The following is a 22,439-nucleotide window of genomic DNA, read 5'->3' as shown; positions in this document are numbered from 1 at the left end:
TGACCTTTAATTAGCTGGCCCACTGTGAACAGAAATTCTGTTTTCCTTTATCCTTTACTTCAAAAGCATCTGCGGCACAACGTTATGCACAAAACACACAAAACTTATAAGTCTGCATGTGAGAATGAGAATGCCAATGCAATTTGGCGTGGCACAGGCACTGTCCCAATACAGCTTTGTTACATTTGTTTTGGGGATGAAGGTACTTTCTGAGTTGCTGTGCTTGTGTCTGATCTAAATGAAGATGGTTTAATTGGGATCTTAAGGCTGCCTTTTCTTTACTTTGAAGAGTTATTTCTGTTCCCTAGTCTCTTCACTGACATGTACAATTTTCTCTCTCTCTCTCTCTTTCTTTTTGGATTGGGAAGGCAGGCCAGAATTAATACTCCTTCAAGAATGTCATTCTGTCAATAAAACATCCAGAGGTGCACCTGTCCATTGAGATACTGAGTGCTAGTCACTACTACTCTGGGCCAGATTTAACTCACTAATCTTGAGTTTAAAAGTTTTTCATGTCATTGCCAAGCTTTTGAGCCACCTGGTTCCCTGACTTCTCTCTTAGGAAAAAGTGACAATTTAGTATTTTCCTTTCAAAATTAAGGCTACATCTACATTACACACCTTTTAGCCACTACAGCTGTCCCGCTAAAAGGTGCGCAGTGTAGCCACTGTTTGTTGGCAGGAGACAGCTCTCCTGCCAACAAAGCGCTGTTCACCAGTGCTTTTCGTTAGCAAAACTTTTGTCGTTCGGGGGTGTCTGTGTGTGTGTGTGGGGTTTTTTTTTCACACCCCTGAATGACAAAAGTTTTGGCCTTCAGATTCCAGTGTAGACTCAGCCTAAGTTTTGAATATTTAGAAAAAGACAGTAGTAAAGCTTTCAAAACAGCCAAAGTCCCAATTAGTCAATGAGTGGCTTGCATTGTCTAAGCCACTCTTAAAAAACAAACAAAACAATCAGCAAAAACCCCAAGCCAAAAATTCTACTGTGCATGTGAAAAAAACATTTATATGCTCATCAATTTTTTTTAAAGTACTGAACAGATTTTATTCAGATGTGGCTTGCACCATAGCTACAAAACAATCCAACTTTAAATACAAAAAAGTTTGAGCCAACTTTGAATGATGCAGGGTCAATATTTTTGCCTGGAATAAGTAAGGCATAGTGCATTTGTTTAGTTTTTATACAAACTGCATCAATTCTCTTCAAAGTATCTCCCCTTCTCCCCATTCCCCCTGAGTCACTTCTGTGAGAAGACTTAAGTATGGAAAATTACAGACTCAAATGCATTTGTTTGCAAGAGCCATGAGCAATTGAAGAGGTTAAGTGGGGGGTTATAATGGAGGTTGGAATTCAACTTTAACTGCAGAGTAAGCAGTAGCACAAGCTAATTTATCTGTCATGTTTGGTGTGTGTTTTTCAGATACTGAATGCAGCCGTGGTCTTGTTTGTGTCAAAAAGATATTTTTGTTGTTATTGTTACTTAAAAACCTTTGTTTGCCTGAACCATGTTGTAAAGCTGCCATAAATCTATTGGGACTTTTTTCTTTTCTTATTTTGAATCTTGAAAAATTCTCACTTCAACTTGCACATTTAAAAAAACCCGACAATATGAAAACCACATGCCCTAAGTGTGAACACATTTTCCCCTCCATGATTCAGAGCAGTATTGGATTGTACTGTAACTCTTCAAAGGTGGCAGTATTGTGACAGCAACATTTAGCATATCACAAGTGTTCCATTAGCACAGACATAGCAAGAATATGTGCTTTGAAAAATAAGAGCTTTTAAACCCCCTCCCCTCACAACCCCTTTCCTCTTTACCTTGATGCAGTTTCCAAGACGCAGTTGGAAAGCTAGTTAAAAGAAATCTCCCTTCTGAGATGAGATTGTTCTGCGGTGATGAAAACCCAGAGATGTCTGCACAGAGCAAGTTCCTTGGCATTAGAAAAACATCTGAGAAACAGAAAGCTATGTCTTTTTTTGTTTTCTTTGAGACAGTGAGTGGCCATTAGGACTACAGCTTTGCATGATCGAGGGGATATAAGTGTGCCCTAAAAATAATAATGAAATGTACTGTGGAATCCCAGCATACGTGTTTGTATGCTACTCCAGTGCATGGCACTCTACTTCAGTGCATGGCTTTTCAACTTGCAGGTTGTGAACTGGACTTGGTGTCTATCTGGCCCATGTCTAGGGCTCCTAGGTAGTATGGTAATACAAATAAATAATTATATTAATAATAATAGACCTGTGTGAGTAACAGATTTTTTTTTTCACTAGTAATTTCAAAATACTGAAAAAAAATTTGTTTGGATCAACATAATACTGACACTTCCCTGAATTTTTAGTGAATCAAAAAGTCAGAGACAAAATTGTTTCAGGGTGAACAAAATATTTTGTTTCAGTTTTGACCATTTTTAAAGCTGTTGGGGTTTTTTAAAATAAAATTGAAGGGAACTTCTAAACAAAATTGTTTTGAACTGTAAAACTGAAACAGTTTTACCTTTTTCTGAATTTTTTTTTTTTTTGACACAAATAATTTGGCAACATCAGCACAAATTTGTAAAATGTTTCAGTATAAACAAATCTTCAATTTTTTGCTGAAAAAACTTTCAGGGGAAAAAATTTGCCTAGCACTGGTTGTGATCACCTTACCCATCCTGGATGGGTATTCCTGGGGTGGAAAAGGCAGGTCTTTAGTATGGAAAAGTTGGAGAAAATTTTTTCTCTAGGGCACAGATGCCTTTCTTAGGGCATCCCGAGGATGAACAAGGGCCTTGGTCAAGGCGAGCCATAGGCATTTTTTGTTTTTTTGCCAGCCTGCAAAATATTTTGCAACCAGCTCTCCTGCCTCCAGATACCCTTAAAAATAAAAGGTACTCTCGTCTCACACTCCCTGCAAAAAGTAAATTTTAACCTCTTTTTACTCATCATGATCACTCCCATCCTCCCACGTTGTGTGTTTATGTGAGTTAACAACGCAATCCTGTAGCCAATGATTGTAGTTTATTATTCATTTGTTGTGTAATATAACTAACTTCTATGCTATTTCATATATCATCATTGCATGCTAAATAGATTTAAATTGTCAGATTATAGAAGTATAGGATTGATCAAGAGTTAGAAGAGATAATTACTTAGATATCTAATACATATGGCTAAAACACAAGGCCTACTGGCTAAGGCCTCTAAGATTTTAGCTTATAGTCATACTAGGCCATAGGCTTAAGAAATGCTTGACACAAGTAAGTGATCAAAGAATGACCTTATGCCACAAGATTACTGGAAAAGATGCACCAATGGGTGATATTGCGAAAAATTAACTGTAAGAGAATTTTTTGCTTACAAGATACCAGATAGGGCACGTGTTAGAAAAATGTGACTAACTGCAGGGTGCACTATATGTGTAAATGCTAATGAGGTATAGTCAGAATCGCATAATAAAAAGAGGGTGCCCAGATGAGGAAAACTGAGCTCCGTATGGGAAACTCCAGCAGGAACCATTGCTCTACTGAAGATCAATTGGCAATGCAGCCATCAGACCTTAAGAATATTGCAAGTATATGAGTAACTTGTGCATAGGTCTTTATAGATTTTCTATATACTTGGGTAATAACTTTAACTGTGACTTTAATAAAACTTGTAAAACAGATCAGACCTTGTACTTGTGAAATGTATGTGTGGTCACGATCCTTGGTCTTTATGTGTTCCTAGAGACTCTAAATCGGAAGCAAGTAGCAGAGGAGACTCACTTGGTTGAGCTTGAAACTGTAGCCACCAGTGCCGAACTCACGGTGTTGTAATACAACGTTACTAAATTTATTTAAAATAAAATAAAGGGCTACAATCCCAATTTATATAAATGTCTGTCTACCTATCTCAGTGTTTGTTTTTCTGCCTCCCATCACTGTCATGTCTGAGTGCCTTCCATGTAAAATGGACAGCAATAGTGAAGTCCTCAGGGTAATCATGTGGCTTTGAAAATCAGGGATGTCATAGAATATCAGGGTTGGAAGGGACCTCAGGAGGTCATCTAGTCCAACCCCCTGCTCAAAGCAGGACCAATCCCCAATTAAATCATCCCAGCCAGGGCTTTGTCAAGCCTGACCTTAAAAACTTCAAAGGAAGGAGATTCTACCACCTCCCTAGGTAACGCATTCCAGTGCTTTCACCTAGTGAAAAAGTTTTTCCTAATATTGAACCTAAACCTCCCTCACTGCAACTTGAGACCATTACTCCTTGTTCTGCCATCTGCTACCACTGAACAGTCTAGATCCATCCTCTTTGGAACCCCCTTTCAGGTAGTTGAAAGCAGCTATCAAATCCCCCCTCATTCTTCTCTTCTGCAGACTAAACAATCCCAGTTCCCTCAGCCTCTCCTAATAAGTTATGTGTTCCAGTCCCCTAATCATTTTTGTTGCCCTCTGCTGGACGCTTTCCAATTTTTCCACATCCTTCTTGTAGTGTGGGGCCCAAAACTGGACACAGTACTCCAGATGAGGCCTCAACAATGTCAAATAGAGGAGTATGATCACGTCCCTCAATCTGCTGGCAATGCCGCTACTTATACAGCCCAAAATGCCATTGGCCTTCTTGGCAACAAGGGCACACTGACTCCAATCCAGCTTCTTATCCACTGTAACCGCTAGGTCCTTCTCTGCAGAACTGCTGCCGAGCCATTCGGTCCCTAGTCTGTAGCGGTGCATGGGATTCTTCCGTCCTAAGTGCAGGACTCTGCACTTGTCCTTGTTGAATCTCATCAGATATCTTTTGGCCCAATCCTCTAATTTGTCTAGGTCCCTCTGTATTCTATCCCTACCCCCAGCATATCTACCTCTCCTCCCAGTTTAGTGTCCTCTGCAAACTTGCTGAGGGTGCCATCCTCTAGATCATTAATGAAGATATTGAACAAAACCGGCCCCAGGACCGACCCTTGGGGCACTCCACTTTATAGACATGGAGCCATTGATCTCTATCCGTTGAGCAAGATCTAGCCAACTTTCTATCCACCTTATAGTCCATTCTTCCAGCCCATACTTCTTTAACTTGCTGGCAAGAATGTGGGAGACTGTGTCAAAAGCTTTGCTAAAGTCAAGGAATAACACATCTACTGCTTTCCCCTCATCCACAGAGCCAGTTATCTCGTCATAGAAGGCAATTAGATTAGTCAGGCATGACTTGCCCTTGGTGAATCCATGCTGACTGTTCCTGATCACTTTCCTCTCCTCTAAGTGCTTCAGAATTGATTCCTTGAGGACCTGCGCCATGATTTTTCCAGAGACTGAGGTAAGGCTGACTGGCCTGTAGTTCCTCAGATCCTCCTCCTTCCCTTTTTTAAAGATGGGCACTACATTAGCCTTTTTCCAGTCATCCAGGACCTCCCCCAATTGCCATGAGTTTTCAAAGATAATGGCCAATGGCTCTGCAATCACATCCGCCAACTCCTTTAGCTCTCTCAGATGCAGCACATCCGGCCCCATGGACTTGTGCTCGTCCAGCTTTTCTAAACAGTCCCTTTTTTTCTGAGTCCCTTTCCATGTCCTGTCTGTTTTACAGAAGCAGTGTATTACAAACCCCTGCAGAATGGAGGCATGAAGGAGTTGCCAAGCACCTGAGCTGGCTGAGTGAGCACATCTAGATCTGCCAGATAGTAATGTTCCCACTATGCACCCCCCATGATTCTCCCCTGCCCCACAAGAAGTCAAGTCTCTGAGGAGGCTGAGAATCTTGACACCTCTGAATGACAGCCTACCGCTGCATGCATTGCCACCGCATGCACGCATGCACTGCAGGTGAGTCCCAGATTTTGGTCGGGTGTCAGGGCCAGAATGGGGAACGAAAGGGATCAAGGTGGGAGACAAAGGAGTGAGAGTGAATGTGAGAGAGAATGGAAAAAGTGTGGCAGAGGGAGAGAGAGGACTTGGAAGACAAGAGGCAAGGAGCAGAGGTAAAACAAAAATAGACAAAAGTACAGAAGAGGTACCCTTTTCTTTTCCTATCTCTCTTATTTTGCTAAAACCTGCAGAGCTGGAACCTGGAGGGTTTTGGGCTGCTGATGCCTCCCCCTCACCATAGAAGGCTTAGGCTGAGTTCTCATGGGAGGACCCTGTGAGGCTGGGCTTGGCAGGAAGTACCGCCCAGCAGGACTTGAGTGACACCCTCTCACAGCCCCTGATTGGCCAATAACAGTACTTAAGCCAGGTTGGGAAGCTGTCTGAGCAACAACTCAGACTACCTGCCCATTTTTGCTCCAGATCCTTGCTTGCGATCGACCCTGGTTTGTCCTTGACATCACTCTTTGATTGCTGTCTGTAACCTGGTGCCCAACTCTGACCTCCTGCCTGCCTCCAAGCACCTGACTCTTGGTTCACCCTCTGGCCTGTCTTGGACTCTGTTCTCCCAGTGCCTGACTCCTGCTCCAGCCACTAGGTCTGACTGCCCATGTCCTGGTCATAACACAGCTGACAAACCCTCCTGTGCACATCTCAACCCCCTCTAAAAAGTGTCTGTAAATTCTCTTTCACTGGGACAAGTGTTCTGGCTTTTCACTTTGAAAATCTGTCTGTCCTCTAAATGACCTGCTATTATTTTGAAACATAAATCCTGTCTCAAGCTATTAAACTGCTGTAAGTATCTGCAACTCCAGCTCAGGCAACTCCAAATTTCCGAGGGATCATTCTGATGTTTTGGTGTGCAGACTCACCCATCAGACTGCCGGGCTTAAGGCTTTCAGACAATTCTGGGTTCCAGTGATAACAGTGCAAAGCCTGAGAATTTTTCTTGGTTCACTGAATGGTTAAGTGCCTAAAAACAGTATTCTGCAGAAATCACAGTAATGGGGCAATGCACAGTACAACAATGGGGTGGAGTGCATCTCCTGCAGTCTGTTCTTGATAACAAAATGTTTTCTAGAATGATGAAGGTGTAGCCTGTATCATTTCAGCAATGCTTTGTAGCTTATTTGTCAGGTATTAATAATCAAAGTCAGAATGATTATTGTCTCTCTGAGAACTGCATACCAGACTCCATAGCTTTTGTGTTGGCCCGGAAAACAATATTTTGCTGTCTAACCTCTAAAGACCCCATCCACTAGAAATATATTACTATGCCCAGGGCTGGCCTGAAGGCTTTGGGATAAAGGTTACGGGGATGATTCTTTGGTCTGTATCCCAAACTCAACATGCTCTTCACTTCTCTACCCCTCCTTGCTCATCTGGTCTTGTCTCCTGCCATCTCTGCCCTGCAGTTATGTCAGCCCCAGCCTGCCCTTTTGGCTATTTCTCTCACAACCACTCCTGTGCTTTCCTCATACTACCCCTTACTGATAGAATACCCTCTGCAAGATGTAAAGGCACCCCCCTCTCCTTCAAATCCCTCTGCAAGACCCAGATTTACCATGAAGCTCACATGAATTGAATTTACTGCACTAACAGTGGCTTATCAGCCAATTGGGATAGATGAGGATTACAGAAAAAAGTTTATTGTATGTTTTGTTCCTCAGCTTCCTCATTTGGCTTGTTGCTTGTCTAAGACTGTAAACTCTATCTATTTTAGGGTTTCATACTGCTGTCCGTAGTAGCTGAGTGCCTTCCACATAAAATCAATAGTATAGTTCCTAGTAGGCTTCATGGGATCTCTAGCTCTTCTCCCTTTTGCAGGGTCAAAACTCTGCAAGATGATTTTTTTTGTGGAGTGGTGGTGCTAGGGGCTTGGGAATCTTCTTCTTCTTTTGTTTGGCTTGGGTAGATAGCAACAATTACAAATTTATATTTAAGTTTGATAGCCAGCAAATGTTCCCTTCATAGCTCTGCTAGTGCATCTCAGTCCTGACCCTCACTTCTGCTATGCCCATCCTTTTGAAACAGGGACTGCCAAACATGCCGCATCATGTGGATGTCTCATGATGGGGCAAATGTGCACAAAGGGCAAAGATGAAATCCAGGAAACTTAATTTTACATCTAAAAAAAGTGTTTAATCCACAACTTTCTATCACCATGATACATTCTGCAAGTAAATGTTCTAAATTAAGCAATGCATCCCCATGTATGGCTCCAGGGATATGAGAGGGGAGCAAAGGTGCTGGCTCTGGGGCAAGGAGGCAGGGATAAAGTCCTTACTCTGGAACGTTCAGTGCCTTCAGTCTTGCTAATTCTTCTGCCTCTTCCCATCCAGTGGCTGGGATTGCAAATCTGGAGAAACTTCCTGGGAACCAGCCTTGGGTGGGTGATTACAGACCCTTTAACTGGCCGTGCCAGACAAACCCTCTTGAGTGGGGAGGTGTAGCTAATCTTAACAACTTTACACAGAAACTTCACACTTAAGACTGAGACATAGCCTGTTCCTCTTTAAATTGTGCCTCTGTACTGAACTGCTCTGCACTGCACTGTTGCTATGGAAGATCCTTCACCATAGTAATAACCTCTTTCAGGGAAGGTTAAAAAGAAGCAGTGCACATGCTCAGAGATGCTTTTTCTTGTTCTGTTGGCAGTTTGCAGCGGCCATGCCAAAGAGACCATCACAAACACAAGAGAAATCAGGTACTAATATATATATATAATTTGAGGGATGGGGTGACTTTTGTTTCATAAAACTCCAAACAGGCCATGCTCTCAGATTTTTATTGACTGTCGGCTGCAAAGGCAGAGGCAGACAGCACTTGAAAGCATGTTGTGATTATGCTGCACAGACAGCTGTTTCTGTTCAAACACCTAACAGTCACTTCGGTGTGGTGTGAGATAACTGATGCCCCATGGGAATGTTTCTTTTACAGGGGGGCTCATTAAAAAGCTGAGCTGGGGCTGGGACTGAACATGTCTCAGGTGCCCTGAAAAAGTTTAGCTTAGCATCTGCTTCATTTGCCTCACTGATGCTTAAGCTTCAGCATGAGTTTATAGGAATTAGCCTCCCTTCATGATGCCCCTGTGCAGCTACAAGCACTTTAGATGTAAATGGCACTCTCCTAATCTGCTGTTTCAGGAGGACACTCTCTGTATTTTGCTGTATCTCGTTGCAAGGACTAGGATTTAACTGGACTTTTTCACTTGGATCACTACTGATTTAAAAAAAAACACCCCCTTTTTTTGTGCGGTTAATGCTCTTACTAAATTTTACTTTGTTAGTGAAGATAATGAAGACCGGCAAAGGGAATCAATAAATTCACACAGTCTCTCAGTTCTGGTGTTGAAAGAATTACATAAGGGACCCATTTTTTTTTTTCTGAAACTGGAACCCTGAGTTTGTGGCTGCACTATGTGCAAGTCTGCCCACTGTAAACTTACACGTACAACTGGGGATTTGTGCATGGAACACAGATGATTGCACATAACAGTACTCCTTTGCTGGCCCAGCTGCCAATTTGCATATGCAGCAGGTGTTCATGCAAAATTTGCAGATTCATCTCAGTTGCAGGGTTTGTAAATGTGGCCTTGCAGTTGTCTAAACAGCAGGTTTATTCCCTTATGTTTCTGTTGCAAACCACCTCTTCTGACTGGGAAATGGAGACTGTACTGTATAATGCTGTATTCCAGCAGCACATTCAGAGCACAAGGATTCAACATTCTTATGCAACATTTTTGCTCAGTGTTAATATTTAAAAATTAGAAAAAGAACGGACAACTCATCCTCTTGCCTTCCTGTGCTCTGCTAATGAGAATCTGCATTCTCTGTATATGGAATTTATTTTAGTTTTGTTACTGCTTAGAACTGAGTAAGTTTTTCGCTTTGCCTGTGTTTGAATGTACAACAACTGGTCCCAGTATACAATGCTCCATCTTGACCTAAGCAACTTATCTACTTGGGTCAAGATGAAACCCTGCATACAAGAGCTGATAGTGTTCAGAGGCTTCACCTTTGTATTCAGATGAGGTAACCTTGGGTCAGGCTGTCTAATACTTCTGGCCATGCTTTGGCCATCTCTGATGTACAGGAACAAATGTATGACAATAAGTAGAGGTTTGAAAACCAAGCAGGGATCAGAGGAGAGACAAGGGGGAATAATTCATGTCAAGAAACTGCTGATTTTGTTTTAGTTGTGACCAGAGACTTTGCCTATGGTTCTATGGGTTGGGGTTTAAGAAAAGCCTCCTCTCCTGCATGAAGGAAGCTGAGTGAAACCAGCTTATGTGATTTGTTTAGTTGCAAAGTAATTATAAAATTAATTTTACTTTTTCAGGTATATGTGAAAAAATGGTACATTAAAAATGAGAGGGAGAGAGCACTTTTCATCTCTAGGTTCAAATGCAGGTCAGCTTGGGAGCAGAGCTGCACAAATTCCCAGGGGTTAGCAATGACCCAACCCTTGCTGGTTTGGGTTTGTGTAGAATAGGACAAGTATCAGCATCACAAAGCTGGCACCCTAGTTAGCAATCTCAGCAGAGAGGCCAGAGGCTGACTGAGCCATGGCAAGTGAACTTCTATCTCATTCCTACAAGAAGTCCCTCTAGGCCAGGTTTGAGGCACAAGGGTGGGGTGGGGTGGGGTGAAGAACTTGGCTCTGCCACTGTCCATGCTGTACCTGTTCTGTAGATAAAGAGAGGAATTTAATCTCCAGGACTGTCAGTCTTGTAACTATCATGAATGTTACAGACACAAAGGGTTTATTTTACAGAACTTAATGTTTCTCACTAACTTGTTTATTGCCCTTAATAAAGGAGGAAGTACCAATTAGCAGGATGCTGACACCTTACCTCCTAAGAAGAGTGGTCTTCATGGTTCCTTTGATTTTTGTAGTTGCGCTGCTCACCATGGAGCCCATTAAAGCCAACCAAGAAGCAGGAACCACAATCCCAGCTGAAAGTATGTACTGCCCTGTATACAGGTTATCTCATAACGATACATAAGTATAACTCAGATTTAATGCTGCAGCATTTACAGGTTTTTAAAGATCATCTTAATTCAACCAGTCCTGGATACTTCGTGTATTCATTGCACTAGATGAAAATCTTCGTAACATACTCCCTCAGTCCCCCAGTAGCTTCTGGATCACATTCGTCCTCCCCATCCCCTCATCTAGGGCACCTCACTGCTCTGCATCTTCCTGCATTTCTTCAGTCCTACCCCTACCCTGCTCTCATGCTGTACTCTGCTAGTGTGGCACACCTTGACGCTCCGTTCCCCACCCCCTACATTTGGAGCGTCCTCTCCAGTCCTGTGTTCCATGCAATTATAGTCTCCACCTTTATATGGATCCTGAAGGATCACTTCTTTCCGCCAACAATGCCCTCACACGTGCCTTCGTGCCGGGCACTGTCCCCCAAACCGAACATAGTAAAAATTCTCTGAAATTAAAAAAATGAATGTACAGGATACCGAAATAATAATAAGCACATCTCATAATCTTTCATGATCACAATCTCCATCCTCCCATTCTCCTCCCTTTGTGTATAGACATCCGTTGAGCTGTGATGAGTCTAATTTACATTATAAATTACTTGGAACAAGGACCTATCATTTTATTTGTCTGGAAAGTGCCATCCTCACCTATGGTTCTATGTATATACTAAATAATAATAATAGTTAATAACAAAATTAGACTAAGAAATATACTAGAACATTCAGAGATTAGGTCTTTAAATATATTTTTATACATTTCTCCTTTTATTCAACTGTAGCTGAATAGTTTGGAGTGTTTCTTTTCTCAGGCAGGCAGACTTCTAAAGGACTCTGAAAATTCATCTTTCCTTATTAGCAGGCAGACTTCATGTTGTAGGATCCCGCTCTGGTTTGTCAAAAGTGTGTGGAAATCAGTCACAGTGTTTGCACAACAGGCTGAAGGTCACTGCTGCTTCACTCTAGTTCTTTCCTTGTTTCTTCTCAACTTCAGAGCGCTGACTGGCCCCACGTCCTGAACTTCTCATTTGAGCAAATCGCCCAGTGAAGTAATCAAAGATGCATAGAAATTAAGAGGCAAGTGAGAGCATATGGAATGCCAATAATAGTTGATTTTAGAGCATATTAGTACCATTGCTTTATCTAACTCTGAATTACTAATGTTTATAGTGTATAGTTTCTAGTTGGATGAAGATCTGGCCTTGGTTTCATAGAATATCAGGGTTGGAAGGGACCTCAGGAGATCGTGTAGTCCGACCCCCTGCTCAAAGCAGGACCAATCCCCAGTTTTTGCACCAGATCCCTAAATGGCCCCCTCATGGTCATCCACATCCTTGTGACCTGCAGCTTGGATTACTTAGATCAGAGAACACAAACCTTAAAAATGCTTCAATTAGTCCAGAGGGCAGCAGCCCTCCTCCTCAGCGACACCAGCAACTAGGAGCACCTCGGTACACTGCTCACTACAATGGCTCCCCATGGAATAATGGGTCAAATTCAAAGTCTCAGGTCCTCACATCCTCACCTATGGTTCTATGTATATACTAAATAATAATAATAATAATAATTCCTGTTGCTGACTTCCTTGTTGTCTCTTGGAAGGGCCTGATTCCGTAAAAAGTCATAGTCATCCCCTTTGATTACTATTTCATGCCATTTAGGAATGTCTTTCTACTAAAACTCTTCCCTAGGTCGCCCCTGTGTTGACTGCCATGCATTTGAATTCATGCAGAGGGCCTTGCAGGATTTAAAGAAGACTGTGTATAATCTAGACACACGGGTAAGGCGGCATTGGACTTTTTTGTTGTATGACAAAGTTGTTTTGCTTAGAAGTGGGTAAAATGGATACATTTTTGTTTTGGCAATATCAATCTACTGTACGTAACTGTTCTAAGGGATGATGTTGGGCAATATCTGTTCATTGCTCAGGATAACAGCATGAGTTCCCTAGCTCCCTCTTATTCAACGTATAAGCCCATTGAGAGGATTAGTGAGGAGCTGTGACCTGCACAGCTTTCAGTATTTTGGTGACATCCCGCTCCGTCCCTAGCTCTATCTCACCAACTCAGTCAGTGCTACCAGCCCTTGGCCCAGTAGCTGGTTGGGGTTGGGTCATGGATGAGAGCTGGTTGGCTGGAGCTCATTCTGGATAAGACTGAAGTGATGCTGGTAGGCTGGGGAAAAATGATCAAAAAATATTCCAAGGATTGTACCTTCCCCTCTTATTGAGAGTGTTTGTCTACCTGTTGTCACTGGGGCTTGCAATCTGTGGCTACTGTTGTCTCCAACTGCCGTTAAACAGTAGTGGTGTCTAGGAAGGGTTTTTTAGTCTTTGCCTAGCTAGGATGTTGAAAGTGTTTCTTTCAGATGCAAACCTTGCTGCTGTGATCTTTGCCACCTTGATATTGCACTATTGCAATACACTCCACTTAGGGCTGCACCTTAAACAACCTGGAAGCTTCTTCAAGTCCTATCTTAAACTGTAGTGCAGTGTTGCTATCTGCTGGTAAACATCTGCCATGTTCCACCCTAGAGGTGGCTGCTTTTCAGTGGTAGGTGAAATGATTGCTGTGTTGTGCAATTTAAATACTCTGGGATGAAAGATACTATGTAAATATAAGATATTTAAATTACCTAAATCCAGCGAATGTGCATGGTTTATCGTCTCGCAGACATAAAATACCCCACTGTTGCATATGCAACATCAAAATGTACATAGCCCTTAGTAAGTTCTCCATTTTCTATGTTTTCTATTCATGCACATTTTTCAAAAGAAGCTTCTAAAAATTTGAGCATTATATTGTCTGACATCTGATTTATATAAGCAAATGTATTTTACAGGTTTGGAAGCGTAAAAGCACATTGGCATTTTTAGAGATTGGTCTGAGGACCCTTTGAAAGTTGAGCCATCATGTTTACATAAAAAGGCAGCTGCAGGGATGAAGATACCCTGAAGATTTTACTATGGAAAAATATGTGTTTCAGTGGGGCCAAATTGGTGCACAGCAGATGTATTCTTATAAACAAACCTGCTTAATAAATACAAGTCAAATGTATGTCAGACTCCTCCATGAATAAATTTGCTTAATGAATACATCTGCTGAGCATCACTAAAGCCAAAACTACATATTCATGCCATGCTGAAATGTACCAGTACATCTTTCCTTCTGTTACAAGTATAGTTGAACCTCTTCAGCAAGCAGAGCACTCGGCATCAGTTGATTATTCCCTGATACTCAGATTTCTGAAAGAGGAATAAAAAGGAGATCTGACCTGCCCAACTGGTTTCAAACTCCGGTTTTTTGCAGAGATTTCTCAGGACTGCTTCAAAAACCTCCATAGTGAATAAAGATTCTTAGCAGTTTCCCTTATGGGTTCTACAGTGTCATGGACACAGGTACTATGGCAAAGAAAAAGTGAGGCTGAATAAAAGAGAGAGAGAGAGACTGCAGAGAAAACTGAATTCTTGAGCCCTCAGGTCTCTAAATTCACTTGACGTTGGGGGAATGTAGCCTTCCCCTATTTTTGTTTTTTAAATTAAAGTTACATGAAGCTATTTTTACCCAAATGGCAGAGAGAAAATGAAGAGGGATGGGAAGGGTTTCAGCTGAAATGAATGCCAAGGACATGTATTTCCCAATTGTAGGTATGATAGCTGAGTTTGAGAACATCACTTTGTGAGATATATTTTTACAAAACCAGACCCTCTGTCTTTCTCCATCTTAATTTGGGAGTCTGTTTAAATCCAAATGACTGAATCCTTGAATATGTTTGGACTAGGAACGTCCACTGGGAATTCTCTTTATATGTTCTCAAAAAACATTAAAGCATTTCATAGTCGTTGAGGACTAAATGGCTCAGGAGATTGCTAATGAGTTATGGAGCTTTTCAACTCTCTGCTCACTAGTTCACTCTAGCTCGAGTTAGTGCTTACTAGAAGTTTCAGTGTGATAGTTTACATATCGATATGTCCAGTTGTTTTAGTGTGTTATGTATATTTGGCAGATTATTTATAATGCGATTAGTTGTCTTAATCTACTTCCTATTGCTGCCATACCATCCCATAAACCATTGATACCTTTGTTGGTATTGTGACGTCCTGCTCAGGACACCCAGAACTGTGAGCCACTGTGCTACCCCTCCGCCTTAGCAAGAGTGAGAGCTTTCCTGCTGCTATGCTGTGTGCCAGCTCCCTGACACACCAGCCTGTCTGCCTTGCCAGCAAACTCTTCAAAACTCTGCCTGTCTAAACCTTGCTTTGCAGGTAATGATCAGGGAACCCCAGTTCCCAAGTTCCACGGAGATGTCTCCCTGCGGTGTCTAGTCCCTCTTGCTGGACACTTGCAGAAATTTCTAGGTTCGCTGCCTCCAAAAAACCAGACACATCAGCCTGTTAGGTGAGCTGAAGACTCACACTTCACTTTAATACGCAGCACTGAGATGGTTTTGTAATAAAACAAGAATAAATTTGTTAACAAAGAACAGAGATTTAGCAAGAGAAAAGAAGACAGCGGTGGTTACAAAGAAAACAAAATTAAACAGTCTTTCTAGAGACTAAAATTTAAGATTAGCAAATTATAGTCTTTGCCTAAGCAGTTTTCATATTCACAAGTTAATCAGCCCTCCAAGTCAGGGAACCCAACGTTCACAGAATCAAAGGGTGCTGTTCCTTTTGCTCCCTAAGGGATGGATAACCAAATTGCCTTTTTGTTCCCCTTCTATTGCCTAAAGTCCATTGTCTCTGCTCTAAGAGTCAGGAAGGATTCCTGGAGTGCAGGCTCTATCTGTCAGTGTGCTCATTAAGCTGCAGCGTGTTAGCTTGATAACTTCATTTACTACATATGTAAATATACATTCATTGTCCTCTGCCAGTAATCAAGCAGGTCAGACACATTTCTTTCTCTAGCGCAGGCTGGGTTTAAGCACTGCCTTCCAAATACATTTTAAGAACATGTTTGCAGCACATACATACAACCTGTACATAGATGACACAATGATTTTCAGGACCATGGTGTGAGCAGTTTACATACGATACCTTTTTAGATACATACTATGACAACAGTGTGTTGGGGGTAATGAGGGTGTGAGACCCAGTGTGAGTTACAATATGGTGGGCCCTCTGCTAGTTGGCATTGAAGGGCTCCCAGGGTCACAGGTATATTCATTAGAGACATCCTCTACCTTGAGACAATAGACTCAGTTTGTAGATGAGATCGATGTGATGATCCTATGGCTCTTTTCCGTCTCTAATTCATAACTAGATGTGGGTGGGAAAAGGTTTTCTTATCCTGTGAACCTTTCTGAGATATCAAAAAAAAAATTCCTGTTTCACATTCGGACAAAACCAAGACATTTTGAAACTTTTCACGAAGACCAGAGACAATGCATGTAGAATAGACAATAGCTTGGTGGTTAGGGCACTCACTTGGCATATGGGAGACCCGGGTCCAAATCCCTGGTTTGAGTCAGGTTACTGGTTATTCTGGGAGCAAGCTCTTTGGGTTTGACTAGAAATCCCATCTGGGAAACCATTGCTGTCAAAACTGGTATATTTCTGCAAAAAGTTTTGGTTTTTAGCAAATCAACATTGCTCATGTAATGCTGATTTTAAAAAAAAAATCTGCTCTTTACTATAGTTACCATCAATTTGCCTGGTACTGCAGTTAGGCTTTTTGGGCTGTAATTGCCAGGATCACTTCTAGAGCTTTATCAGACACATAGATGCAAACAATATGTTGGGGGAAGAGTCACTTTGGCTCTTGTATAGGGAAATCATGCCTCAACAATCTATTAGAATTCTTTGAGGGGGTCAACAAGCTTGTGGACAAGGGTGATCAGGTGAATACAGTGTACTTGGACTTTCAGAAAGCCTTCGACAAGGTCTCACACCAAAGGCCCACAAACAAAGTGAGCAATCATCGGGTAAGAGGAAAGGTCCTCTCATGGATCAGTTACTGCTTAAAGGATAGGATAAAAAGAGTAGGTTTTCACAATGGAGAAAGATAAATAGTGGAGTCCCCAAACGATCAGTAGTGGGACCTGTGCTGTTCAAAATACCCTGTATTCATAGATGATCTGGAAAAAGGGGATGAAGGGTGAGGTGGCAAAATTTGGAGATACAAAATTATCAAGATAGTTAAGTCGAAAGCTGACTGGGAAGAGTTACAAAGGGATCTCATTAAACTGGGTGACTGGGGAACAAAATAGCATATGAAATTCAATGTTGTTAAGTGCAATGTAAGGCACATTGGAAAAAATAATCCGGATTATACATACACAATGATGGGATCTAAATTAGCTGTTACTACTCAAGAAAGAGATGTTGGAGTCATTGTGGATAGTCCTTTGAAAATATCTGCTCAATGTGCAGCAGCAGTCACGTTAGGAACCATTAGGAAAGGGACAATAAGAGAAAATATCGTAATGCCACTATATAAAGCGATGGTACACCTGCACCTTGAATATTGCATACAGTTCTGGTTACTCCATCTCAAAAATTAGAATTTGAAAAGGTGCAGAGAAGGGCAACAAAAATTATTGGAGATATGGAACAGCTTCCATGTGAGGAGAGATTAAAAAGACTGGGCCTGTTCATCTGAGAAAAGAGAGGACTAAGAGGGGATATGATAAGAGGTCTATAAAATCATGAGCGGTGTGGAGAAAGTGAATAGGGAAGTGTTATTTACCCCATCACCTAACACAAGAACTAGGGGTCACCAAATGAAATTAATAGGCAGCAGGTTTTAAATAAACACAAGGAAGAACTTCTTCACACAATGCAAAGTCAACCTGTGGAACTTGTTGCCAGGGATGTTGAGAAGGCCAGAAGTATAACTGGGTTCAAAAACAAATTATGTAAGTTCAGGGAGGATAGGTCCATCAATTCCTACTAGCCAAGATGGTCAGGGATGCAACCCTTGCTCTGGGTGTCCCTAACCCTCTGACTGCCAGAAGTTGGGACTGGACGAGAAGGAATGGATCACTCCATGTTCTGTTCATTGCCTCTGAAGCATCTGGCACTGGCCAGCGTCAGAAGACAGGATACTGGGCTAGATGGAGCATTGGTCTGAACGAGTATGGCCATTTTTATGTTCTTATGACATTTTCTGATGAAATCCCATTTCATTTAAGAATTCCCGATTAGCTCTTCTCATAACTTTCTGTTGTAGGGTGAGACTTTTAAAAGCTCCTCGGGGAACTAGATGCCCAGCTCCTATTGAAAGGAGTTGAGCTCTCATCTCCTTTAGCTGCTTTTTAACCACCACCACCCCCAATCTAAAGTTCTCCCCAGGAGAAAATACTATGAGAATGGACCATATACTCTTTTATTACTAGCTGAACTTGATCGATGCTTTGAAATGAACTTGGCATTGATGGCTATTTATCTATGTAAATATTGGCAAAACAGATATTCACGTGTTCAAAATTCGAATGGGTGTTTTTTAAATTTAGCCATCAGATGTTGGATGTGTTATCATTATTCTAAAAGGTTAAGAGTTCTGAGACCATGAATATTTAGGATAAATGAATCAAAAACCAGGTTCTAAACAACCGTGAACATTTGGCTGGGTTCAGAATCTGAACCTGGATCCAGATCCAAAGTTTTTAGTGTGTTCTTCTCTCTACAATGGGCCTAAACAAAACCTCCGCTCTGTATAGCCATACATTTTGATGGACTCAAAATCCAGGTCTTAACTTAGCAGTTGGAACCCATCTTTAATTTTTAGGTGTAATTTTAGGGATATTTAATTTTGTGTGTAAACAGTTTTATGATTATGCTCAACTAACAGCTACCAAAACCTCTATTTGTTCTTTATTAATTTCTAAACTATTCATGGTAAATTAGCATATGCAAAGCATATCAAATTAGATGTGCTCATGCAAATAAAAATAAAACATTAGCCATGGCTGAGTTTGTAAATTTTCACTAGAAATATAAATGTTGTAAGCAGCCTTGAGACTTAGCTCAGAAACCATTGGCAAGCTGTTGGGTTATCGTAGTCAAGCCTTCATGAGTAAGGTGAAGGTGATATTTAAAAGGTAGATGATTGAGTGGTTTTAAGTGATTAGCAAAAGTCTGATTAGACTTTCCCACTCAGAGTAACTGAAGGGCTCAATATTAGTGATTCCCTGAATTAGAGACAATACAATTGTATTTTAATGGTTTAACAACTGGCAAAAGATTAATATAGGAGAAAATGTTTATTGGTTAGAGAAGAGGGTGGGTGCTCTGGACACTTTGGTTCTAATCCTAGCTCTCCCACTGACTCCCTGTGTAACATGGGCAATTCACTGAAGTCAAAGAAAATTCTCCCAAATTTGGCCATGTTAGAAGCCTTTGAAAATCACAATCCACACATGCTCAGCAGAGACTCCTTTGATTTTAACAGCTAAAATCTCCAAAGATTCTATCCTTGCTGAGCATGCTCCTCCCTTTACGGCAATGCCTGTGATGCTGGGACTAGGTGAATGGGGAAGCTGGGACTGGGAACTAGATGCAGGGGAGAGGAGGACTGGGACAGGGAGAAGGCTAGGAGACTGGGAGAGGAAGCTGGGGCTTTGGAGAGGCTGTCACTGGCTGGGCGAGTAGACTGGAAGTGGGAACCAGGGTGAAAGGACGGGAGAGACAGATAGGAGGAGGAGCCAGGAGGGGAGAACTGAGAATGGTTGTACAAGGAGACTGGAGTCAAGGAGTTGGGGGGTGGGGAGAGGAAAACTGGGACTGGCTGTGCAAGGAGAGAGGGACTGGATGTGGGGAGGAGGAGAGATTGGGAGTGGGGGATTCTGGGATTGGGAGTTTAGGACTTACTAGGCAAGGAGACAGGACTGGGATGAGAAGCCTGAGGAGTGGAGACTGGGATTGGAAGAAAGAGCCAAGGGTGGGGAAAGAGACTAGACTGGGATGGGGACAGGTTGGAGGGGACAGAGCAGAAGGACACTTGGGAGGAATGGGCAGAAAAATCTGTGCCCACTAGAGTAGTGGTTCTCAAACTTTAGTAACCCGAGGACCCCCATTTTGATTTAAAATTTTGCCATAGACCCAGGTCCTGCCGCCACTCCACCCCTTCCCCCAAGGCCCCACTCTGCCCCATCTCTTCCCACCCTTGCTCCACCCCTGCCCCTCCTCTTCCCCGCCTCTTTCTACCCCCTCCCCTTCCCTCCTAGCGCTTCCTGCATGCTGGAGAACAGCTGGTCCCCGGCATGCAGGAGTTGAGGGTGGGAGGGGGAGGAGTTGATCGGCTGGACCCGCGGACCCCCTGGAGTACCCTCACGGACCCTCAGGGGTCCGTGGACCCCAGTTTGAGAAACTCTGCACTAGAGCATTTGCCTCTCCAGAGCCTGGACTGGTCATCAGAAATGGTCACTGAAAATGCAGTTATTTGCCCAGCTCTACTCCCGATTCTTTTCATTGTCTGTTCCCCCTCTGAAATAAACACAAAATTCTGATTTTAAAGTCCTCCCATATGCTGCATCTTGGATAAATAAAATATTTCATCATCCCCAAATCCACCACCTCCGTTAAATATTTATACAAAAACACTGTCTTGTCCCCACACACTTCCCCTCAACCTGCTATGACACTCAGGGCACTACATTAAATGGGGTCATTATAAACACAAATTATTTTAAAATTCACAATAATTTTTTAACACCTCTCGTATACATTAGAGTTTTTAATGTGAAAGTAAATAAATAAAACCTAGAGTGTACCAGGTTCCTATATTTTTTCAGATCATCACAGGAAGTGTTGCCATACTATTATGCTAATTTAATAGCCAAAGGCTTAACTACCATCTATAACTAAACAATATGTCTGGTTATTATTCTTAAGCCTCATCATGTAGAACCAAACTGGTATCTCTTGTGACATAAATAAAACAGACTTTTCTTTAGGAGCTAATTAGTTGTAGAATTCTGACGCTCATTTTTTGATGTTGCTTTTTTCTTTCCCCCTTCCTTGCAGACAGAAACACTGCTTCTTCAAGTGGAAAAGAGAACTCTGTGTGACTGTGTAACTGCCGACACGCTGAACTGAACACTGGAGAAGAGCCAAAGAGTGTCACCTGTTCAGCTGGTTTTAAAAATGCTGCTGGATGTAATATGGACAGCTGTGTGGAGTACATATTGCAAGCATGTAAGCCCCAGTGTAGTGAGGCAAGCAGGTGGGGAGTTTCTTTATGAGATGGTGGGGTGGAGTGTGGTTGTCTGTCTTATGCTTGTTTTCTCCAGTAGGAAGGTGCTACTATTGTGGCTTGACTGATTGATCATATCAAGACAGAGCGTTGCATGCTGGAATCTGTAGTCTCTGCAGGCTGTATCGCCATATTAAAGGTAATGGTAGCTGCAATCCATTCTGTTTATTTATAATGCAAATTTGGACCAAATTCAGCCAATTTGTAACTGTGGATTTCAATGGTGTTACTACACCAGCTTATATCTGGACTGAATTTGGCCCTAAACAGGACTCCTTGTCTCCTGGGAAGCTGTCGACTTGGTTGGAGAAAATGTAGGTATCCTTGAATTAAATCATACACTGTCACTACCCACTTAGCGCTCCCACTGTATGCCAGCACATGTAGAAATAGCTATTGTTTTACCAATCTAAATGCATGTTGTGTACAAAGGGAAAAGGACAATAAAACTACTAGAAAAACAGGTAATCCCACACCCAAAGGTACCTTGTTTCTGTTTGAATGAGATCTTGACAATAGGCTAACCTAAAAGTTCAGTGTGACTAGGGGAAGGAGGAATCAAATTTTCATTCACTATCACTGTGCAGTGTAGCTTTTCTTAGAGAAAGTACGTCCACCATAGGAATGTACATGGCACTCAGATGTCACTGAGCTAGTTAGTGGTGTCACAAAGCAACACACTATTGAACAAGTCAACTTTTGTACACATCAAAAATGTCTTCTAAGTTCTCCACAGGGTCAGTGCTCATGCACTACGGGAGCCCTGTTTTCTTTGCCCTCTGCAAACCTGTGTATATATTGTAAGTATGAAAAGGGAAAGAAGTGAAAGCATTAGAAATTACTGAGTTATGTTTAGAGAGACAAGCTGTAGAGAGACAAGGAGGGTGAGGTAATATCTTTTATTGGACCAACTTCTGTTGGTGAGAGAGAGACAAGCCTTCGAGCTACACAGAGCTCTTCTTCGGGGCTGGGAAAGGTAGAGTGTCACAGCTAGTTGAGCATAAGTAGTTAGCACATGGTCTAAGGGACCATTCAAGGTGAAGTGGCCTGTTTAACCCCTCCTGAAAGAAATCTTACCTGAATCCCTGTTTCTGGCCCCCCAAATAAACCCCCAACCTCTCCAAGCCCATCACTGGAAGCAAGCTTTATTTATTTAGCTACTTTTCTTTCAATCCCTCCTTAAAACTCACTCCTGCTGCCAGGCCTCCTACAAGAAGTAAGTTAATTAATCCAAAACTTCCCAAACAACTAAACTCCCACCCCCCTTTTTAGTACATTAACAGAACCATCAGGGCATGCATATAATCTTATTACTATAAGCTTTGTCCTTCCTCACTCCTTCCGTGCATTGTGTGTTAGCCCCTGGCTGTGTCACTATAAAATTAAATTAGAAGCTCTTTGAGGCAGAGCTTTTGTC

General features: G+C 42.0%; 1 protein-coding gene across 2 annotated transcripts in view; it reads left to right on the top strand.

Annotated features, from left to right (window-relative positions):
- LOC140910820 (NELL2-interacting cell ontogeny regulator 1) overlaps positions 1 to 21,490 on the top strand; it is a 33,110-nt gene extending 11,620 nt beyond the window's left edge. The window contains exons 2-6 of one of the 2 annotated variants that reach the window (XM_073342740.2): positions 5,558 to 5,793; positions 8,491 to 8,539; positions 10,652 to 10,796; positions 12,521 to 12,609; positions 20,794 to 21,490. In XM_073342740.2, the coding sequence (XP_073198841.2) occupies positions 5,783 to 5,793; positions 8,491 to 8,539; positions 10,652 to 10,796; positions 12,521 to 12,609; positions 20,794 to 20,865 (366 nt within the window). In that variant the 5' untranslated portion in view covers positions 5,558 to 5,782 and the 3' untranslated portion in view covers positions 20,866 to 21,490. The remainder of the gene's footprint in view (positions 1 to 5,557; positions 5,794 to 8,490; positions 8,540 to 10,651; positions 10,797 to 12,520; positions 12,610 to 20,793) is intronic. The other variant, XM_073342738.2, reaches the window with a different exon arrangement.
- The last annotated feature ends 949 nt before the right edge of the window (positions 21,491 to 22,439 follow it).

This window comes from Lepidochelys kempii, chromosome 4 (assembly GCF_965140285.1).
Source record: "Lepidochelys kempii isolate rLepKem1 chromosome 4, rLepKem1.hap1, whole genome shotgun sequence".
Taxonomy (NCBI): Eukaryota; Metazoa; Chordata; order Testudines; family Cheloniidae; genus Lepidochelys; species Lepidochelys kempii.
This window is presented reverse-complemented; position numbering and strand designations above follow the sequence as displayed.